Source organism: Setaria italica, chromosome VIII (assembly GCF_000263155.2).
Source record: "Setaria italica strain Yugu1 chromosome VIII, Setaria_italica_v2.0, whole genome shotgun sequence".
In the NCBI taxonomy this organism is placed as follows: domain Eukaryota; kingdom Viridiplantae; phylum Streptophyta; class Magnoliopsida; order Poales; family Poaceae; genus Setaria; species Setaria italica.
In genome coordinates this window covers 30,871,099-30,893,140 of record NC_028457.1, presented here as the reverse complement: position 1 = coordinate 30,893,140, position 22,042 = coordinate 30,871,099, and the positions used below count along the sequence as shown (strand labels likewise).

The 22,042-nt window shown below is 41.0% G+C and overlaps 1 protein-coding gene across 1 annotated transcript; it reads right to left on the bottom strand.

Moving 5' to 3' along the window:
• Positions 1 to 1,523: 1,523 nt before the first annotated feature.
• LOC105914976 (cytochrome P450 87A3) lies at positions 1,524 to 16,744 on the bottom strand. The gene is made up of 9 exons (XM_012848228.1): positions 16,530 to 16,744; positions 8,925 to 9,246; positions 7,351 to 7,503; positions 4,004 to 4,255; positions 3,765 to 3,854; positions 2,766 to 2,844; positions 2,503 to 2,609; positions 1,822 to 1,949; positions 1,524 to 1,614 (listed from the first exon to the last, which is right to left on the bottom strand). The coding sequence occupies exons 1-9, from the start codon at positions 16,742 to 16,744 to the stop codon at positions 1,524 to 1,526; spliced, it is 1,437 nt and encodes a 478-aa protein (XP_012703682.1).
• Positions 16,745 to 22,042: the final 5,298 nt, after the last annotated feature.

The following is a 22,042-nucleotide window of genomic DNA, read 5'->3' as shown; positions in this document are numbered from 1 at the left end:
TTAAAATTGTATCACAAACTTAGGGTTCATTAAATAAATTCAAGCGCATACCTGCGATGCAAAGTGAAAAGTTAAAGATTAAAAATGTGGATGAAAATATTATAGAGTAATTACTAACTAAAATCTATCACAATTGGATGAAGATAATAATATATATCTATTGTGTTTGAATATTTAACAAACGAGAGGTAGCTTATGGTAATATTTTTTAGCAATGTAGTCCCATTTTTTTCCATTGGAGACACCGCATTAGTTCCCATGAGACAAGCTAGAAAAAAAGAGACAAATTCTCATAAAAATCAAAACATCAAACACCAATCATGTAAACTCTAATAATCATAGCCATTGATCTATTATATTTTCATCACTATCATTGTGAAAATATTCAAAAATGAGCTCTAAACCTATATCTTAATTACCGAGCTCAGCTATTATAAAAAATAATCTAAAGTAATCCTATAATCTTCGTCCAATTTACTATTACATATCATTATAAAGCATAACTTAAAATGTCATTCTAAAATTTAATCTATATTACCCACGTAAGTTGTTATTAAAAATAACCTAAATTAAACATCTAAATCTTAATCTAATTATCTTCATGTGCATCATACAGAAATGTCAAAAATAAACTAATATATAATTCTAAATTACCTATTTATGTTATTATTAATATAAAAATACTAAGTTAAAGTATATACATATGATGAGTGTCACCATTTAGACCATTTATACATGTATGTGAGGAATCAATGAAAAATATTGATTTGTATGCTAAACATAATGTATGGAGGATTGGAGGTGCGATACAAAATGGAAAAAGTATGAATATGGATGAAAAAGTGCATAGAGTAATTATTAATTAAAAATCAATCACAACTGGACAAAGATAGGTACATATCTATATAAGTATTATGTTGATGTATTAAAAAAATAAGAGAGTATTAGGTAATCAATTTTGATTATTAGCTACAAGTTTAATTTCTAAAGAATTTTCGAATATAATAGCTTCTAAAAACATTAGCACGTGCAGGAGCACGGGTTGATGGACTAGTTCCCAGAATCGAGTCCATGTGCACTGTGAGACGACAATTTGCTGCTGCCTCGACGACTTAGGGAGGCAAATTAAAGGTCGATTCGTGCTAGGGGCGGAGGAACTCGTCGGTAGTGGCCATGATGACGCATGAGGGACTAGTCGAAGCCCCGTCCAACCCCTCCACGAGGAGAGCAAACTGACCGTAGTTTTCCTTCCATTTGACCCTCATGTACTGTCACTTATATAGTTGAGGTGAGTAGTTGTTTTAATTTCCTACAAACCTTTGTTAGGAACAAAAATTAAACGGAGGTCTACACGGGCCAACAGCAATATTCACATACTTATCAGTTATCACACACTGATAAAGATAAATTTTATCTGTTCTCACACACAACACACTTGTTGCTAAAACCACAATATTGGCACATATTGTGTTTACCCAAGGAGGCAGAGAGGACATGTACTCAGCATCTCAATTATATTATTATCAGGACCTAGGGAGCAGTTTAATGTGATAGTCTTGTGGGAATGCAAGATCTGCAATACGGAACGTTTCACCTCTTTTGATCTCCTTCCATCTGAGTACTCCAAAAACAAACATGTATAAAATACATTGCGCAAATATATGCAATAATAGAACAAACGTTCTGAGCATACTCGTTGATATATATAAAAGATTCCTTTTAATATCATACTGGGCTTTCTATGCATTAGTACACATTTCATTGAACTAGTAGCTTGTAAGAAAATGTATTATGTAAACATATGAACTTATTATTATGTACCTGTATTTGGTCACCAAGGTGTGAAGGAACATTGCAATCTGAAACTTAGTGAAGTTGGCACCCATGCAGTGCCTTTTTCCGTCTCCAAATGGCATGAAGTGCTTCATTAGTGAATTTGCATTTTCTTCCTGCAAGTTTTTTAGTTCATTGATGCACGCTCAAATTGATTTAACATGTGCTCATCATAAATTGATTCACATTTTTGCAGCATACTTCACCTGATTTAAAATAATATAGTCAATTTCTCATGCACATTAAATGAGTGCATTATATTGTATCATGGGAAGACACGATGGAGAATAATTAGGCCTATTTGGATGCTGATTATTCTAGCTTTAAGGAGAATGTAGCAAAAAAAAAAATATGTAAACATAACTCGAAATCATTGAATGGAATAAAAATATTTAGCATTTATTTCCTCTATCACCATGCATGATCATTACATCAATACTATGGTTCTTCTGTAATTTGTGTGTATGCTTGTGATATAAGTGCAATTTAGGCTGCGATGAAGCCTATGTTTTCGAACTGTTCTTTTTACATTTGCACATTTCTATATGATAATATACAGGTATATTTTTGTGATACAAACATGTTAGTGAAAATCCTTGAATCTTGTATTTAAGTCTGAAACTCATTTTAATGATTAAGGTAGTTTAGTCTAGTGTTTTCAGTAATAACCTGCCACCTCCATGGATTAAAGGTGAGTGGATCTTCAAAAATGTCAGGATTTAGATGAACTGACATGGGACTGATCATGACAACCCATCCAGCTGGAATCGTATAGCCTGCATCATAAATTTACATGATTAGAAATAAATTCTTGTCAGCATTACATAATGTTAAGTTGGTCCCTGCCGAAAAATTTCAGCCAGTCTTGAAGTTGGGTTTTGGTAATGACGACCATAATGAATTTATAATCATAGAAGATTAGATACATGTACCATTATATTGTACATCCTTCAAGGCCTGCCTAATAATCCCAGGGCCATTGCTACTCAAGCGAAGTATCTCATTAATAACCTTCAGATACAAAAAAAAAAAATATCAGTTTTGCTAAAAAAGATACTGTGCTGAAGCTAAGAGTTGAACATGCCCATGCAAATATAAAAAACTATGACACACAGGAAAAATGCCAATTGTGTTTATCTTAACATTAAGTTTCAACTAACCACACACTAAATTTGACAGCGCCTGCTATAATAACGCGTTTAGTTCATAAAGAAGATCATTGAGCATTACTTTTTCTCGAACACGCAGGAGAGCTGCGTATCTTTGATTAAGAGAGAATAAAGGTCCAAATTACAGGACATCACTCCACCTTGAACTAGGATGAGGGATGTAAACCAATAGCATTACTCTTACTTATCAAGAAAAAACGCACACAAGAACCTGATCGGACTAAACCCCTGTTTTTGAACATTGAGCATTACTATTTAATATTTTTATTTGCTAGTTCATCACAGTGAAGTCTTACGATGCATCTTTAGTATCTCTTTAGTTAAACTGGTCCTAATTAATTTGCAGCTTCAACTCTGTGTGTGTTGGAGTAATTCCTCGTTGTAAAACAATAAACAATTGAAATTCAAATATTTGTTCCTACACATTGTTCATCACAGTAAAGTCTTCTGATACTTCATATAGTTCTCTAGTTAATCTGGTCCTAATTAATTTACAATGCCTCAACTCTGTGTTTGTAGGAGTAAATTCCTTGTCGTGAAACACTAAAAATTGAATTTCCGAAGAATTGAAAATGCTGCTCTTACATACCATTTTTGTAGTAGTGAGGTCTGAAATTTGTTTCAAGTCTTACCTCCTAAAAGGCAAGATGCATGTAACATCTACTTTATTTGATAGGAACACATCACCTTTTGATTATTGCATGAAAATACTAGTTGATGTTAGCACCGTACTGGATACACTAGTGTTCCAAATAATTTTACCTGATCAGTGAATTTCATGGTCTTGAACTCCTCCCATGTGATTGTAGGTTGAGTTTCATCTCGATTTTTGAGTATTGTATCATGCTCCTCCTGCAAAAGGGAATGGATAATATTTCTTGATGATGTTTATAAAATCCGTCGGTAAATGTACTAGTATCTGAGTAGAATTATTTATACGTGTAAAAGTACCGCAACACAAAGCAGTGTTATTATTTAAAACTTCAGCGAGAAACACTAACCGAGAGTGCTTCCACTACATTTGGACTGTCTGTGAGGAACTTCATGCCTGCAGTGAGTGTTGTTGGTGTTAATGCAACACCAGCGAAAATGAATCCAGCAACGGTATCCACCAGAAAATTCTCATCCAGTAATGCTCGTCCACTCTGTAGTTCATCCAGAACTACGTCCAAAAAGTCACCGTACTTTTTTTGTGGTGCAGTAGTCCTTTGTTTCAACAAATCTTTTAGGATTTTTTGCACGTGTTTCCTTCCCTTGGTATGCAAAAGATCAAGGGAAAAGTTAATACATACGACACTACAATGATGATTTTCTAATATTTTTCGCTAAAATTAAAATTTAAATTGTCTGAGATAAATATCATGGACAAACTTAGTTTTCGTTCGTGAGCGTTAGCTCAGTAGGAGCGCCACAAGGTTTGATCCTCCTGGTCCTAAGTTTGATTCTGGAGCTCTGCGATTTTTTTATTTGGTTGCGCCAAGGTGGAGTCAGCTTATTTATGGCCACCAATGAAGGCTGGGCAGTGGCAAAACTTAAGGGCCCTTTTTCTTAAAAACACTTAATTTTTGCTCATGCCATCTAAACAATCTGCTCCATTCTGCAGGCTCAGCTTATTGCCAGAACTTAGTTGATTTGGCCTATGTTCGAGGTCAAAATTGGCAGAGCTGGACGATCACGTCTCTGAACCGGTCTCCCCACCGGTCAGACCGATTGGACCAAAGTCCTCAAATGCAAATTGACCGCCATGGCCAGATCAAGATTTCTGCTATTAGATATGATGAGATGCTCAAAGCTAAAATAGTAGTTTCATACATGTTGTACTTGCTAGGATTTTGTTTCGGCTACATTAGCATCCACAAAAAAAACCATCATATCGGCGATGTATTGTTTATCATCATCTTTAGACAATTTGGATAATTGAGAATGTTTTTTGGCATGCAAGCTTTGCCATAAAATAGTGGGGCATGTGTTCGAGGTCAAAATTGGCAGAGCTGGATGATCAGGTCTCTGAGCTAGTCTCCCCATCGGTCAGACCGGTTAGACCAAAGTTCTCAAAATGAAAATTGGACTTCACCATTGCGTAGCTCTCGTCGAGTAGATCAAAATACATATGTAGAACGCTCAATTTGTCCCCGGAACCTAGGAAAACTGGTCAGGCTGGTTTCCCAGGACGATCAAACCGGTTTGGTTTGTGTAGTATAAGTTAGGAGTTGTATTTTGACAAGGAATTCATTAGGGTTTCGACTCCTAATGGGGCAAGACCTCCCCACCCTATAAATTTAAAGGGCTACAGCTGATTGAGAGCATCCCAATCGAATTATCAAATTTATCTTTTATCTTTTTACCTTTCTTCCTCTTTTCCCTAGTTTTCCAACCCCATGTGATGTTCATATCCTATCTCCATAGCATGAGGAGACGCCCTAGTTAGCCTGCTGAGCCTAGGACAACCCAAGGTACGTGGTGCGCCTGCCCCAACGGGGTCCCTTCCGGGCAGGCGTTCATTGGCTTCTCGGGTTCCCCAGTGAAACTAGTCTGACTGACCTGTGTAGAGGAGTAGCAAGGAGCCCCTCTTCACGTTGCATGTTCGAGTGCTTTTCGTGTGTTGGTCCTAGATTTGCACCAACAACCAGTTTGTTTGAGTTTTTGGGCAGCTTCTCAGCGTGAAAGTTAGAAGCGAAAGTTAGAAGCTTAAACAAATAGAGAACTTCTCTTGCAGCTTCCAAGAAGATAGAAGCCCATATGAGATGAGTTTATATGGAAAGATGTAAAGTTCAATTTTTTGAGTTTCTTGTAGCTTTTTTGAGCCTGGAAAGTTAAAAATATCTTCTAAAAGCTATTGTTGGCTTTCAGAAATAAAAAGCCAACATCATCTTTTTAGAAAAGATTATTTGTAGCCAGCCTTGTTAAGTCGAGTTTCGTTATATAGTAAATTAGTTTGTGTTGACAATCCTGACCGGACAGAATCAGCCAGGCCAATTTTGAAAGGCGGCTTGGCAGGTTTTAGTAGTCGAAACACAAATTGGAGTGCAATATTCTGCACTGTTGCGTAGCTCTCGTGGAGATGATCACGATGCACAATCTGAGATAGGAATTTGATTTGACATATAATTTGTAAGGGTTTTGACAATATGTAACACCCCATCATCCAAAGCCGCACCGTCCAACCCTTTCGAGGGTGGGCACATATACATATAGCATCCTGCTTACACTTTCATCCTCGCTTTATGTAAAAGGGTTAACCCAAAGGTGCTATGGCTAGGGGACAAAGGCTTATATTGGCTCCACCATTGCTCAACTAGGAAGGTGGTACTAAACATGCGCACTTGCGTTCATGGACCCCTAACGTCCTTGTCGGTCCAACTCACTCGCACTTGGGCGAAGGTCCAGGAACGTTCTCTCTTAGCGCACGACTGTGCATCCAGTGTCGGCGCCATATGCCATGCTGTGTGTCCACTCTGAGCCCACACGCGCCATGCACCATATACCCACACACTAACCCGTACACGCAACCGGGAGGTCGGCTCTAATACGACTTGTAACACTCCATCATCCAAAGCCGCACGACCCAAACCTTCCAAGGAGCGGGCACGTATATACATAGCACCCTACTTACACTTTCGTCATCGCTTCGTGTAAAATGTTTAGCACAAAGGTGCTATAGCTGGGGGATAGAAGCTTATAAGTTGGCTCCACTCTTATTCAACTAGTAAGGTGGTACTAAACGTGTGCACCTGCGCTCATGGGACACTATTGGGGCATCCAAATTTGAACCGGGTGTTAGTAGAAACAACGAACCTAAAATTATGGATGTGTTTCATTATCAATCGATGCAAAAGTTGTTTTTCTTTCCAATCACTGCTTGTGGCCGTTGGATATAGATCCAACGGCCAGGATCCGCACCCCTTTCTTCTTGTCTTCTTATTTGGTGCACATGACGTAATAGCTTCTACTTCATCTTCCTCTTGCGCGATGCCATGCCCCTGCTGCGACCACCACCCGTCCTGCTCCGGCGGCCTCTACCGCGTCCGCATCCACCCTCCTCCACCACTTAACGCTAACCCGTTTTGCCTAGACGCCCCCACTGCCTCCACCGCCTACTTGGGGTCCTTTGCTGCCTCTGCTCCGCTGCCGTCTCTTCCGCCTTCAAAACCAGCAGGCGAGCTACCTCGGAATTTCTTCTACAGCCAGACATGGAGGTAACCACCCTACCCCGAAACCCTAACCCCGAATCCCCATCCCCAATTGAAAGTTCTAGTACAAAGTTTAGGTAATTGCGAGATAGTTAAAAATCAAACATTTGAGGAGTAGTAAATCTGATAAATTATACTGTGACACCGTATGCACACACCTGCATGGCTTGATAAAAATTTGTCCCCGGAACCAGAAGTGGGAAGGATATCACGCCCTTGAAGAATAATTCAATATTTTTTCTCAACTCCTTGGACCCTGTGCTATTGGGCTCGAAGCCAACAAGCTTCTTGATTATAAGATCAAACATCATCTGCGGCAGTTAAAAATAAGAAATGATTATTCTGTTTACACAGTTAATAAATTGAATTGAGATTTAGATTAGCTGAATGACAAAGATACAAACTAGAGGAAGACCAATGCAATGGAGCTTCACCGCCTAATAAAATCAAATATTCTTTTAAATACAGGTTTTCATGGAAATTAATTTTTTGAAAATGTTTTCCAAAGAAGAGCTACATGACTTTGTTTTAACTAGATTGGAAATGCTACTATGTGACAAGGCAATAGGCCCCTATTTCCTATATGAGAGGGGAGTTGAAAAACAAACCTTTCCAAATGCAGTTAATTAATGTCCAATCAACTATAATGCTTTGTTTTTGAGTTACTTCTTGGATCCAAATTTTTGCGAAATGGTGACCCCAATAGTGTCTAATCACCTAGCTATAAAGATGCCTAAATCAGCATAAAAGAGATAAAAGTAGACTACTAGTTCATAGATAATGTACTCACATGTCCCCACGCATGTGCACTAAGGGCATGTTTGGTTCACTACATTTGGTTTGGCTTGGCTCGTGGGATGCAGGTTTCGTGAGTTTGGTTGCCTGTACTCGGTGCTGAGCCTGGCCCGATGTGTGCAAAAGGTCCAGCCGAGCGTGGCTGTCTGGAAATGAAATTGAAATCAGTTTCTCGGCGGCCATAAGAATTTCCGTTCTATTGTTGCTGAGCGGACTCCATTGCCTATATGATTACTTTACATTCAGATATTGTGCTCACAATTATGTGCTTTATCTCATTTGTTTTTACTGTATCATTTTACATATTTATCATTTTACATATTTAGGATTGCCATTATGACTTGGTATGTTAATTTTTGTGGCCACCAAACTGGAGATTTTGCCACATAGGAAGAATGCCATGCACATGTCAATGGCTTCAAAGGAGCTTGTTGTTACAAAGGATACAAGAGGTGAAGCTTATTTTGCAGCTTGCCACAACCGACATGGTGATCAAGTCATCAAAAGAGAAGAGCCTAATGACTGCAAGGCCACCAAGCAAAAGAAAGAGTTCATATCATGCAAAGATGCCATCATCACTGTTCAGATTATTTGCATATTAATTTTGGTTTGTAACCATGTGTAATCATCTATGTTCTATGAGTACCTAGGATGTCCAAAAACTACGTGATAGTGATTCTGTATGCACCCCTATAGTTTTGAGACAACAATCAGGAGTGATTATGGGTTCAAAAACCGTTTCCAAAATCAGTTATATAAACCGTTTCCAATATATGAACTCAATTTAGAACCAGTTGTACAGTTTTGTTCCCCAGTACTGTTCTTTTGATTGTTGATGCTGCACATTTGATTTCAAGTAAGAAGGATTACGTAACTCCAAAGAGCCAGTAGCCACGCATGTTTCTTTTAGGAAAAATGTTGTAAGTAAGAAACTTACATTTCTCAGAGACTGCTTCACCTCGATGCTAGGATTAGTAGCCCATCTTCTAAGGGACTCTGTGATGGTTTTCTCCATTTCAAATATGAACGCTTCCTTCAGATTTTTGGGAGCAAAGACGGGACCTCCGATGCTTCGCACGTACTTGTGAATGGATTCTATATCTCTCATGGTTTTCTTGCCAAATATGCTCTTCACCGTGTTAGGGTACCATGTCCTGAACAGCTTATCTTCGTGCCTGAATATAAAACGGTTGACTTCCGTGTCCATGGAGACAATTACATGCTTCCCCAATAAGCTGGTCTTGAAAAGAGGGCCATACCTGTGAAAGTGGTGATGACTCTAGTAATTAATATTCCATATCTTTTGTTGTTGTGTATTGTTAAAAAAATGCTTGGCCAGCGGTAAACTGAATACATTATGATAATATTCTTAAAAATACATTATGATGAAAAAAATAAGGTAAGCTAACCATCTCAATATCTAATAGTTTCTTATTCTTGTTCCTGCTAGTTTACACTCTTTGATAAGGACAAAACAATAAAAAGAATGATAATTGTAGGGCTGAGAAGTGTAGAAATTAGCGTTACTTCTCCGTAACATCTAGGGATGCAGTGGGTACCCAATAGTGTTTTCTAGGTCAGCTGATTAATTATGATGACATGCCACTCTAGTTTATTTATCCTCCCAAATTATTTATGTGGAATGCCATTCTAGTTCATTTAGATCGACCCAATGCAATGACCCAAAATATATATAACTTGCATCCCTACTAACACCACCGTAAAGATAATGGAAATGGCCAGGGGTTTTGGTTTCACCATTTTACAAGGGTTGTTGGTTCAGCCAAACTGCAATAATACTGCATAACAACTATTGATCACTAAAAACAATGACTTCTGCTTGAAAATGAATGACACCATATGGGACTTTTTGATTGTTTTTTTCAGCAGTGGCCCATGCCTAGGGACGACTGCGACATGGCTATCTGCATCTATCAGAAAATAAGATAAACAAAACCTTTGCCGACTTGCACCTGCATACACGTTTTTCTCTGGAGGTCTGTTTGTGTTATTTGGCGAGCTCTTTTACTCTACATAATACTAGCCTATATTAGTGTTCGAAAAGAGCTAGCATAAAAACATCCGACGGTCAAGATTAATTGTATACTATTGTAACCTTCACCTATGGTATGGGTAGGATACATGAGTAGTATAGGTAGTATAAGGATATTATGGTAAAAAAACACAAATGGTATTACTATAATTTTATTTTTGACACTAGCATAAAGTTTAAGAGACCATTCCATTTGAAATATCACTTTTTACAATGTAATAATAACTAAATTATCCATAATAATGAACAGTTAGTTCTTATATATACTATATACCACTAAGTAGTAGTATTGTGTATTGTAAAAGAGTTCTATTTGCCATGGGACCAAAAGGCCATCACCTTTCCAACAGTCCATGTTCGCAGTCTCATGGCCACTTTCTTAGCGGTTGCCACATGTTTTATTTTGTATGATATGGAAGGTTGAAGGTTTTTTTTATGATGCTAGCCATTTTATGCCCATGCAAAATTAGTAAAAGATCGTGGGTGGCTAAGAGATGCTTTGTGATAATGCATTGTATATATAGAGATTATTTAGTTTACTCGATTTATGTGGATTATATTTACCTTGTCAAAACGAATACGTACTAATTAACTCGTCGGCAGCATAGACTAGTAGAGAACTCACCTTCCATGCGTCCCCTTTTATCCCGGTTTAAAGTTGGCTCGGGACAAAAGGGGTGAAGCTGTACATCCCTCTGTTTCGTTGCAAATGGGTGAAGCTAACTAGTGTAACCAAAGATCAGTATGGAATGACAATAGTGGACCGGAGCAAGATTGGATACAGTGATGAATCATACTTGCCAACGATATGCATCAGGTTTTCTATGCGAAGGACATGTCTAGCAAAGAGAAATCCAGAAGAGCCATGGGAGCCAAAGCGCCACATAGTTTTTCCAGGTAAAAGAAAAATCAGGGGAGTCGATGACAAAACAGACTAATCATATGATTATGATCAGTTCGATGGCATGCCTCCATTCGCTATTCAAGTTGACCCAAGCATCTTGCCATCCAAAGAAGAAACTCCGTACTTGCTAATTTAATATATTTTTGCATGTTCGAAATATGTAAAGTTTTTACTTTTTGATCCTGAAATCCAGTGAAAACATAAATAAAATCCATTTCCAAAAAACAGGCGGGAGATGAAAAATGGGATAAGGCCCCGAAAAATACCCTTTTATCCCGGTTCCAGTTTCAAACCGGGATAAAAGGGGGCGCCTTTTGTCCCAGTTGCTATTCGCACCCGCGACAAAATCTCCCATTAGTCCCGGGTTCAATTACAAGCTGCACCCTTCAACACTTGGGCAAATTTTCACCACTACCAAGATCCGCGCCCGTCCGCCTGCTCCATCGCCAGCCACCATTCTCCTCGTCGCCCGTTGCACCTGAAGCCGTCGCTCGCCGCCCCGGCCACCTCGCCTGCGCCCGGACCGCCGCCTCCTCCATCTCGCCCCCTCGTCGCCGCCGCCTCCGTCATGCCGCCTCGTCACCACCTCCATCCTCGTCGCCACCTCTGTCCCCGTCATCGCCGTCGGCCTCTACCATCATCGCCGCCACCTTGCTCCGTCCTTGCCGCCGCCGGCATCCGCCGCCCCCCCTCCTCGTCCCGCGCATTACGACTCCGTCGCCCCAGCCACCGTCATCCCGCCACCCCGACCGCCGTATGGCCCCCTCCCCCCGTCACCACCGCCTAACCCCCACTGGCCCTCGCTCCCGCACGTGCGGCGGGGCCCTTGCTGATGCAAAGCCACTGGCTTGTTGACGCAAGGGCTCTTTTTTATTTTTTAGTTAGAAAATCAATAGAAATTTGTAGAAAATCAGTAGATTAGTAAAAAATCAATAGGAAATTACTATTATTAGTTGAAACTCAGTAGGAAATTACTATAATTAGTAGGAAATTAGTATAATTTAGTTCAAATGCATCGTATATTTTTGTATAACTTTTAGCAATTACCATGATTTAGTACAAATGCTTTGAAAATTAGTAGAAATTAGTAGAAATTTGGTAGAAATTCTTACAAATTACTAGAAATTTATAGAAATTTAGTAGAAATACTTAGAAATTAGAAGAAATTTAGTAGAAATACTAGTGGCTCCAACCTTCCCACAACGTACACCAATGAAGAGGGTAACGACATGTTCCTCAACATGTCCGGCGATGGCAATGAAGAGCCCGAGCCCCAACAAAACCTTGCCGTGGTGAAAGGTTCCGGCGATATCAATGAAGAGCTCGAGCCCCAGCAAAACCTTACTGTGGCGGAAGGTTCCGACGATGTATATATCATTTCCATTGTTTTACCCCATCTATAGTGTCTTATTCGTTATTACTATGTACTAATTAATGAATCTTGAACTTTTAGCCTTCTAGATCGATGAACCGTAAGAAGCCCCGAGGTCGTACAAGGGTGATGGATGGGAGGCTTGTCATCATGGAAGTCACAGAAGAGGGCAGGCCGGTTGCTCCCAAAAAAGTGGGAAAGAAGTACGTGAGTCAAATTGGGGCAATCGTAAGGGACAACGTGCCCATCAGCATCAGGGAATAGAAGGGCAAAGGAACTAATCCATACGCACTCCCGAATACAGAAAAGAATATGTTGTGGGAAGATGTCAAGACATTTCACGTTTCCCGAAGGATATATTGAAAAGGATGTGAAAGCGTGGACGCTAAAGAATATGGCCACACAATTCCAAACATTCAAGAAGATGTTGGATGCCAACTACTTTAAGAAGGGCTGAACTCTGGATTTTGATGTGTGGCCAAAGTTGAGGGACCACTAGGAGGCATTTGTCAAATACAAGAGGAGTGAAGATGGTGTGAAAAAGGTCCAGACCAACACTACAAATTCTGGTCAGAAGGAGTACCATCATCGTCTAGGGTGAGGTGGTTATGGCACAACAATTCCCAGATGGAAGAAGATGGAACAAGACCAGATCGATCGGGGTATCGTACCAGCAACTATTGAATGGCCTGATCGATCAAAAAATTGGTATTACGCTCATGGAGGCTTCCCGAGCCAAGAGGATGGGACACTGATCTTCAATGAGACAATACGTCAGAAGGCCAAAAGGCTTATCAAGAACATTGAAGATGCTAAGGCTGGGAGGTTGAAGGTGGACCGAGAGAATGATGAGCTCACATTGGCCCTCTGGAATTCCGAGCACCCAGGACGTTGCTGAGGGTTCGGGGTCGTTCCATGGAAGTTTGCTTTCCGAGGCAACAACGCCTTGTACAGAAGCCGCAAGCGAAGAAAGGAACAGATCGAGGAGAGCTGGCAGCACATGCTAGAATCCAAAGTGCATTCACAAGAAGTAAGAATGTAGTAGGAAATCAATCGTCGAGTGGCCCATGTAGTTGCAGAGTTGGCCCAATCTGGAGCACTGCCAGATCCAAACCTCACTAGCCCTTCTCAATGCCTTGGGAGTAGCTGTGCTTCTACAGGGCTCCTTGATCCACAAACGCCAAGATTACCCGTGGACGAGCAATGGTTCACTGTGGATGCCATCACGCAATGCACCTCATGTGAGCTACATACACCGGTCAGCAACCTCACCATTAAGGTATACTTATACATAATATTTATGCAATCTTCTCAATCGATACACACCTTGGGATCAGAGTTTAATAACTTCTTTATTTCTGCTATATATACAAGTGACGTACGGGAGTGCCTTACCAACCCTGCCAGGGTAGACAAGCCATGGCATGGAGATTCCACCTTGATATGCCAGCATCGGCCTAGAGCAGCTTGCTGATAGCCAATATGAAGGCCTAGAGCTCAACCTCCCAGGAGGTGATGGGGAAAGGACACTAGGAGATGTGCTTCACGGGATCATTCTATGGCGTAAATGCTACATCATCATCCCCAGCACGAAGGCATCTCCTCAGAGCTCAAGACCACTCCCCGCAGATCCCCAGCAGCGACCATCTCCTCGATGCTCAAGACCATCATCTCCAGCACAACCTGCTCCAGGACTGTCACTTCCTGCTCGACCAAGGTCTCCATTTCCACCACATCCTGGTGGTGGGAGCGACGACGATGACAACAACACCCCTCCCCAATCACCGTCGTCAGGACTAAGAGCACCCCCAAGCAAGGAACCTGCAGCACCACTTAAGAAGTCACGACTAGTGCCTCCCAAGCCAAGATAGAGAAAGAAGAAACAAAGAAGCCTGAAGTGACTCATGAGGAACACTCGGAGGCAATGACTCATGCGGAACGCTGGGCCAAAATCCAAGTAGAGGCCAGGGAGTGGTTCAAGAAATAGGCTAAAGAAAAAAAAGGCAAAGGAGATGGAGCCACTGCCAGTAGATCGAAGAGAATTAATTTTTTTATCAGGATGCAAGAAGGAGCTATAAAAGGGTACCACTACTATCGAACTACGAACGGGCATTAGTCAAGGCTGATCAGAGGTAAAAAAAGGAAAGGAAAGTCATCTTCTAGTGGTGCTGTCCCCGACCTGGGGCATCTACCAGAAAAAGATGCTTAAAAGATAGTAGCGATGCCCTTGGATCAACAAGCACAAGTATTGCAATTCATGGAAGAAACAGGTGTGGGACTTGATGAATGTCTAGGGCAAGTTGAGCTGCCAGCTACACCGCCAGTTGAACCGAGAAGGACCTTTGAGCTAAGCAAGTCTCTGGTAAGGCCTGAGTTGGAATGGAACCTATCAACAAAGACGTACGAATTATATCAATGGTACATGAAGGTGCCCGCCGACTTGAGGGAGATGTTTGGCCTTAAGGTAAAACCGATAGATTTTTACGGCGAAGGCGAGAAAGTCCTGTGACTAGAATTCAAGGATATATACGAAGCGTACCATCATGATGCCCTGGACGTCTCTTTGGTCAGCGCCTGAGTTCTGTAAGTGTCCGTTTATCTACATGTAAATTTTAGCTCATATCATTATTTTTTTGCGTGCGTCACTGTACTAACTTCGTCTTCCATTTTATGTAGGATGCTAATTCAGACGTACCGACGAGAAGCGTACCTCCATGTTGGCTTCATAGATCCATTCGTAGTTAACCAAAAACAGATACAAGATGTGCCGAACAAAACCTTGGTGGAAATATACAATTTTCTAGACAAACAAAAATTCAAGGATTTCATACTACTTCCATACAACTTCAAGTAAGTGTGTGCATACCGTCTACTTTCATTTTCTTTTTCCTTACCTGATTAATGTTAGTTAGCTCTAATATATATGAACATTTACATACACATCTTCCCCTGGATCCTCATTATAATTGAGCCTAAAAGAAGCCACGTCACTATCTTCAATTTGTTGAGGAAAGATCTGGTGGGGTACTAAGACATGCAAGACATGCTAGGCTTGTAATAATTCTGGACCTTTATCTTATGCAAAAGTTTGTTTTCTAAATTTTCACCTAACACTATATCATTCATTATTTAATCCACAGAGACAATTCATCAGGACACACAAAGGTCCATTCAAAGAAAAACTTACATGGAACATAGACTTCCCGGTACGTATGAAGTCTGCACATTGTGTACATTCTATAACACGAATATTTCGTAACTTATTTTTTTCCCACTAAAGTGCTTAAGATAGGAACCCGGGAATAATCTATGTGGCTACTACGTCTGTGAGCACATGCACAGTTTTGTGGGATCCAAAGGAAAGACACCGCCGCACAACTATAAAGTACATAAAATAAAACTATAAATAGTTAATTATTTTCTACCTCAAATATAATTGTTCGTGTAAAATTCACATGTTTCCAAATTATAGATGTTAAATATTCAACATGGACTCTTGAAGAAGGAAAGAGTGGCGGCAATGTGAAGGTCTCATTGGATTCCTGGTGGACGAGGTGGTAAATTCACAAAGAAAATTTTATTACGATGGATGAAATTTAGACACTCCGAGCAACACCTCGACGGTAAGATTGTAGATAGTTTAATTTGTATAATACGCTAAGATTTGTATAGTATGTTAAGAATTATATATATACTGAGAATTGTATAAATACTAGTTTGATTCGTTTAAATACTAGTTTTATTTCATTATAAAAAAGTCTTAACTACTAAAGTTTAACTAAAGGGGTACGTATGTGATGCATGAAATTACAGGCACCGTGCAGGCGCCTGCATGGCGCGCACCTGAAACTTCAAGGAGGAATTTAGTCCTGGTTGGAAAACCCTACCAGGATTAAAGGGCTTCCCTTTAGCCCCGGTTGGTAAAACCAACCGAGAGTAAAGGGCCCTATCCCGCGCCTGGTGCGGCAGGCCCTAACCAGGACTAAAGGGGAGCTTTACTCCCGGTTGAAGGACCCGGGACTAAAGACCCCCCTTTTGTCTCGATTGGTTTATCTCGGATGGATTTTTGGGAGATTTGCTCCCTACCAACCGGGACTAAAGGCTAGTTTTCTACCAATGATAAAAATTAAACTCATTCAGTTACTCATCTACCGTGTATAGTAACATATATGTACATACAAAAGAACTGAGCTGGGATGATTGATTCCTTCACCTTTTCAACCTCAGCTTATAAAAGTCCGTGATGTCCAAAGAAGGACTTGACTTGAAGAACTGGAATGATTCACCAACAATAGGTAAGCCCAAAGAACCAGGAGGAAGTCTCCCGTTGCAAGGAGGGATCCTCCACCTGTAGATGAAGTGAAGAAATATTCCCAGAGCAAGAGTAAAGACACCACAAAGAAGAGCTTCAGACACCTGCACCTCCATCTGTGTGTCTAGCTATGAAGTGGCAAAGCTCTTCAGAGCTCCTCATAAGCAAATGGTGCGGATATATAAGGATTGGGACCCCTGCCGCTTCCCACATGTTGCATGGTAGAGTACTCTTAACTGAACGGTTCAGAACTCATAGTCAGCAAATTATCGCATGCTAAAGTTTCAGCAGCTGTCACGTCCAAATGGCAAATTAGTACGTAGTTTGTTTTAGGACGTCCAAATGGCAAATTAGTACGTAGTTTGTTTTAGGACGTCCAAATGGCAAATCTTGAGCTATGACTATGAGTCGCTATCAAGCACTCTCGTCCAATCTTTCAAACGACGTACAGCAAGTCAGCAACATCGTGCTGATACGACAAGAGCTAAAAACCTTAGTTTCTTGGAACATCGGTGATCTTGCCCCTACTTTGAAGTACAATTGTGTTTTTACCCTCAGTTTTCTAACTTTGTGATTTTGCCCTCAACTATTCACAAGTCATTGTGATTTTGCCCCTAGTCAATGGTCAAAACACATTAACTTGTGAATAGTTGAGGATAAAATCATAAAGTTCAAAAAATAAGGGTAAAAACATAATTGCACTTCAAAGTAGGGGCAAGATGACAAAAAAGCTGATAATGAAAGGCTTTGGTGCTTCTTATGGATATCACCTCGGTCCACTTACAGAACCTTCTATCATCCATCTGGCTGCTTATGCATTGTATGATATGTTTTTCGTTGTGTTTGTCTTTCAGTGTGCAGAATCCTTGTTGCAACCACCATTGGATCTACCCAAACTAATCATATCAAATTATGAAATTCGTATTGAATGAACTTGATTTGTTATTAGTGGTTGGGACATGGACCGGCTCTGACATCGAAGTAATCAATTATTGTATATTCGTATGATATATATATATAATGAGGCTAAAATGCACCTGGGTGCATTTTGTGCAGCGAGTGCACCCGACCAGCGAGCGCGAGCCGTACCGGTGCGCAGCATAGCCCGACCACTTGCAACTCAGACCGTCAGCCATACTCGTGTGTATATCACTTGAACATACTCGTGTGATAGGTCACATGCATTCCGGTTCAGTATGTTGACTAAATGGTGGACAGGATAGCGACAGAAACAAACAAATAGCGACGGGGCGGTTGAAACTGCAACCACGAACACACTAAACCAGCAACAAAACTCGACAACGGATACAAACTGAACAAAGCGAATCCGAAACAAAAATTGCAAAGGCTAAAAAGGTGATAGGATAATGGAAAGTGTAAATATTTTTGGGATTTTTGTGGACTATAGATGTTGGACACGAACCAAATCTAAAGGAAAAACACGATAGTATACCTCACGGGTAACCTGGAATCCTGATACCACTTGATGTAGCATTGGCCTGATCTTCCGAAAGGTAGTGATAAATTTGATTGGTGGATACTTGACATTGACAATCCAAGCTTCTAATCAGACACGATTCAAAGCCCTGCAACCAAGCACAACTTGATTGACCTCGCCGAGAAGGCTTTCCCTGCAAGCGAATCAAAGGACACAAGCAAGAAGGTATAAACACGCAATCTGAAATTGCAAATATGGATGAAGTAAAGAAGGGTTCAAGCTCTTAATTCAAAAGGACTAATCGACACAGTCGAGGAGAAACAAGAACAGGGGCCCTGGATCACTGTAAAAGGACTTGTCGCCACAGTTACACCTAATCAATCTCAGTTTCTTAAAGGAAAACTAGAACTAAACAAAACTCGAGTTTCTAAGGTAATGGCTACTGAGTTTATATCAAAAGGGACGAACTAGGGTTAGGGGCGACTAGGTAGGGGGCGCCCACAACTTGGGCTTAAGCCCGACACGATACAAGGCCAAGTTGGCCCAAAACTAGTGACACAGCACCTTGCCGTGGTCACATAGAATGATCCATGAACCTTCTGGAGCTAGGACAAGAACCAGAAGAATGACATCATCATTCCCGTTCCAACACATCAAAGAACACCTTGTTTTGATGTCGTATGAGGGAGATATGGTCGAAACCATGCAAGGGTGTCGGCTGAATCCAAACTGAACGCGACGACTGAGTTGGTGATGACTTATAACTTGGGGATGACCATGACTCGTGTGTGTCTAGCATGGCGATGTCCTCATCATCCTCCCCTTCTTGAATTGGAGTCATCCTCGACTCCATCCCATCATCAATCTCCTACAAAAGGTTAGGCACAACAGGATGCAAGGTACGAGATATAGAATTATCGGTAACACAAATAGCTCGACCATGAGTGCATGCATGCAGGCTGCTAGTTGTCTTTGTTGCACGTGGCTAACCATGAGTGGTGAGAAGTAGCAAATTAGCTATTGGTTGTGTTGGGTGCATGCATCCTGTTTGTTAGGACTCGTGCGGTAGGCTAGTTGCATTCCGGTTGGGTAGGCTAGTTGTGACTGCACTGGTTGGCTGGTTGCAGCACTGTTTGTATACTAGTTGCAACTCATCCCTTCAACCAATTGCAACTTCCGTCATACACAAATTAAAACCTTGGTGGTATGCCAGTTGCATTCTGGTTGGGTAGGCTAGTTGCAACTGCTCCATTTGTATATCAGTTCCAACCCAGCCCGTCAACCAATTGCAACTTCAGTTGTACACAAATTGCAACTCTGGTGGTAGACCAGAGTTGCAACTCGTGTGATAGGCCAGTTGCATTCCATGCAATGAGTGCATAGACCCTCTCTATCCCTGCGGTCCAAGCCCACATTTTCCTGCCAAACCTGCGCTCGTGCATGCAAAATTAAATGGACACAACCAACCACGTGATGCCACCTCATAGCTCAACCCACCTACCAGGAAGCATGCATGGATGGAATCTTATCTTGATTCGATTCGAAAAAATGTGATATCTCCTAAACCACAGATCCGTTTTTGAATCCGTTTGAAGTAGGTTCTTCAAAAAAATGTGCTTAACAAAATGAGATCCATGAAGGCTATATTTGTTGGAAAAAATTTAAAGTATGTTATTGCAACTAAGTTGTACAGTGAGTTGCAAGCATGTCTCCAACACAATTGCAACTTGGTTGTAGCCTATTTAGCACTAGTTGCAGGTAGTTATAACCTAATGTAATCCTTTTCCTTTAGTTGCAATTAGTTACTACTTAGTTGCAACCCAGTTAATTGCAACCAGATGTGCTTCCTACTAAATTGAATTGCAACCAAACGTCGTGTCTACAACAGAGGCCCCTGAACGCATTATGGCCGATCTCTTGTCTCGTCTGGAAAGTACACTTGAGAAGCAATCATACTACCACGTTGCTGTGATGAGATGGTTATTCTTAGTAAACAACATGCATTTCATAATACAGCAAGCGGAGACCTTGGATGTGCTTGAAGATGACAGTTGGGTGCGTAGGGACAGTATAGAGTTTTACATCTGCACCCGTCCTATTTTGCTTGCAGGACAGAATCAAGATGATCCCAGCATGCTTCAAACCACCTGCAACTAGAAGATTCAACACCTTGTTTGAGAAAACTTACCAGGCTCAGAGGTCCTGGAAAGTTGAAGATCCTCTGCTTCGGAAGCACATGCGACAGGTGGTATAAGAAAGCTCATCCTCGCCTACCGTTCATTCCTGGAGAAGTATGAAAACAAACCTGCAAAGCTTATTGAGCATACACAGACTTATAACTAGTTGCAACTCAGTAGTATACGGAGTTGCAATCGATAATACACATATATGCAACTCGCGCAAAAATAATAAAATATATTCATATTGGATCTAGTTCTGTTAAGCACATTTATTGGAGAAAATTTATTTCAAAGAATTGAACTTACAAAAGATTCCATCCATGCAGGCAGGCAGGCTGCTAGTTATCTTTGTTGCACGTGGCTAATCATGAGTGGTGAGAAGTAGCAAATTAGCTATTGGTTGTCTCGGGTGCATGCATGCTGGTTGGTTAGGACTCGTGCGATAGGCCAGTTGCATTCCAGTTGGGTAGACCAGTTGCAACTGCATTGGTCAGTTGGTTGCAGCGCCGTTTGTATACCAGTTGCAACATTCCTTCAACTGATTGCAACTTCCGTCGTACACAAATTGCAACCTTGGTGGTAGACTAGTTGCGACTCGTGTGATAAGCTAGTTGCATTCCGGTTGGGTAGGCTAGTTGCACATGTCCTGGTCAGCTGGTTGCAGCTTCGTTTGTATACCAGTTGCAACTCAGCTCGTCAGCCGATGGCAACTTCCGTCATACACTAATTGAAACCTTCGTGGTAGACTAGTTGCGACTCATCACTACCAGTTGCAAAAACAGACTCATGATGCTCTAGCTGGTCAGTGCACTTCAAGAAGTAGTCGTTCGAATCCAGGACGTCTATGCGCTGGTGGATCATGTTGAAGCAGTAGACAAGAAAGTGATATCCATCTCTAATTGGAATGACTATCTAGAAAAAAAAAAGTATAATGATTATCCCATGAAACACACACAACAACAAAAGTGAAAAAAAGAGGCCAAATGCATATAGTTGTTCTTCTTGATCATCAAGACTCTACTCACATTTATCTGTAGGTACCTGCTAGTCTTGTTTTGATCAGCAACAGTTTGCCGCCATTCCTGTCACTGGTGCAAAACTCGCCTTTAGTCCCGGTTGGTAGGGAGCAAATCTCCTGAAAATCCATCCGAGATAAAGCAATCAAGACAAAAGAGGGTCTTTAGTCCGGAGAAATAGCAGGTCGGCCGCGACGCGCGAGAGGAAGACAAAGCAGAGGTTGGAAATTGCTAAGAGTTTACTAAAGCGGAGCACTACTGGGTTCAAATTAGAATCTGTATTAGAGGGTGGGTGGGGGGATAAGAAGCACTCAGTGCTCCGCTCTAGTAAACTCTTAGGGCTTAGGGTTAGGGTTTAGGGTTGTTAACAACCGGTACTAGAGGAGCTCTACACCCTAAACCCTAAACCCATACTAGAGGGTCTCCCCGCGTAGGAAATGAAAATGCCCCCCTCTAGTACCAGTTGTAAACTAAAACCGGTACTAGAGGGTCCGCAGGAAATGAAAATGCCCCCCTCTAGTACCCCTATTTCAATTTCCCGCCCATCTTTTTATGTTTTCTTTCTTTACATTTGCTATTATATTAATTTGTTGCATAGTACATACACGCACATGAACTTGTTGACCCGTGGTAAGGTGTTTGACTTGTTGTACTACGTACACGCACATGAATTGGAGTTGCAGTGCATGCACATTGAAAAGTGGAATTAAGTGGATGCATCGATGATATAAATAAGTAATTTAGAATCATATATTAGTTTACTTTTTGACATTTTCTGTA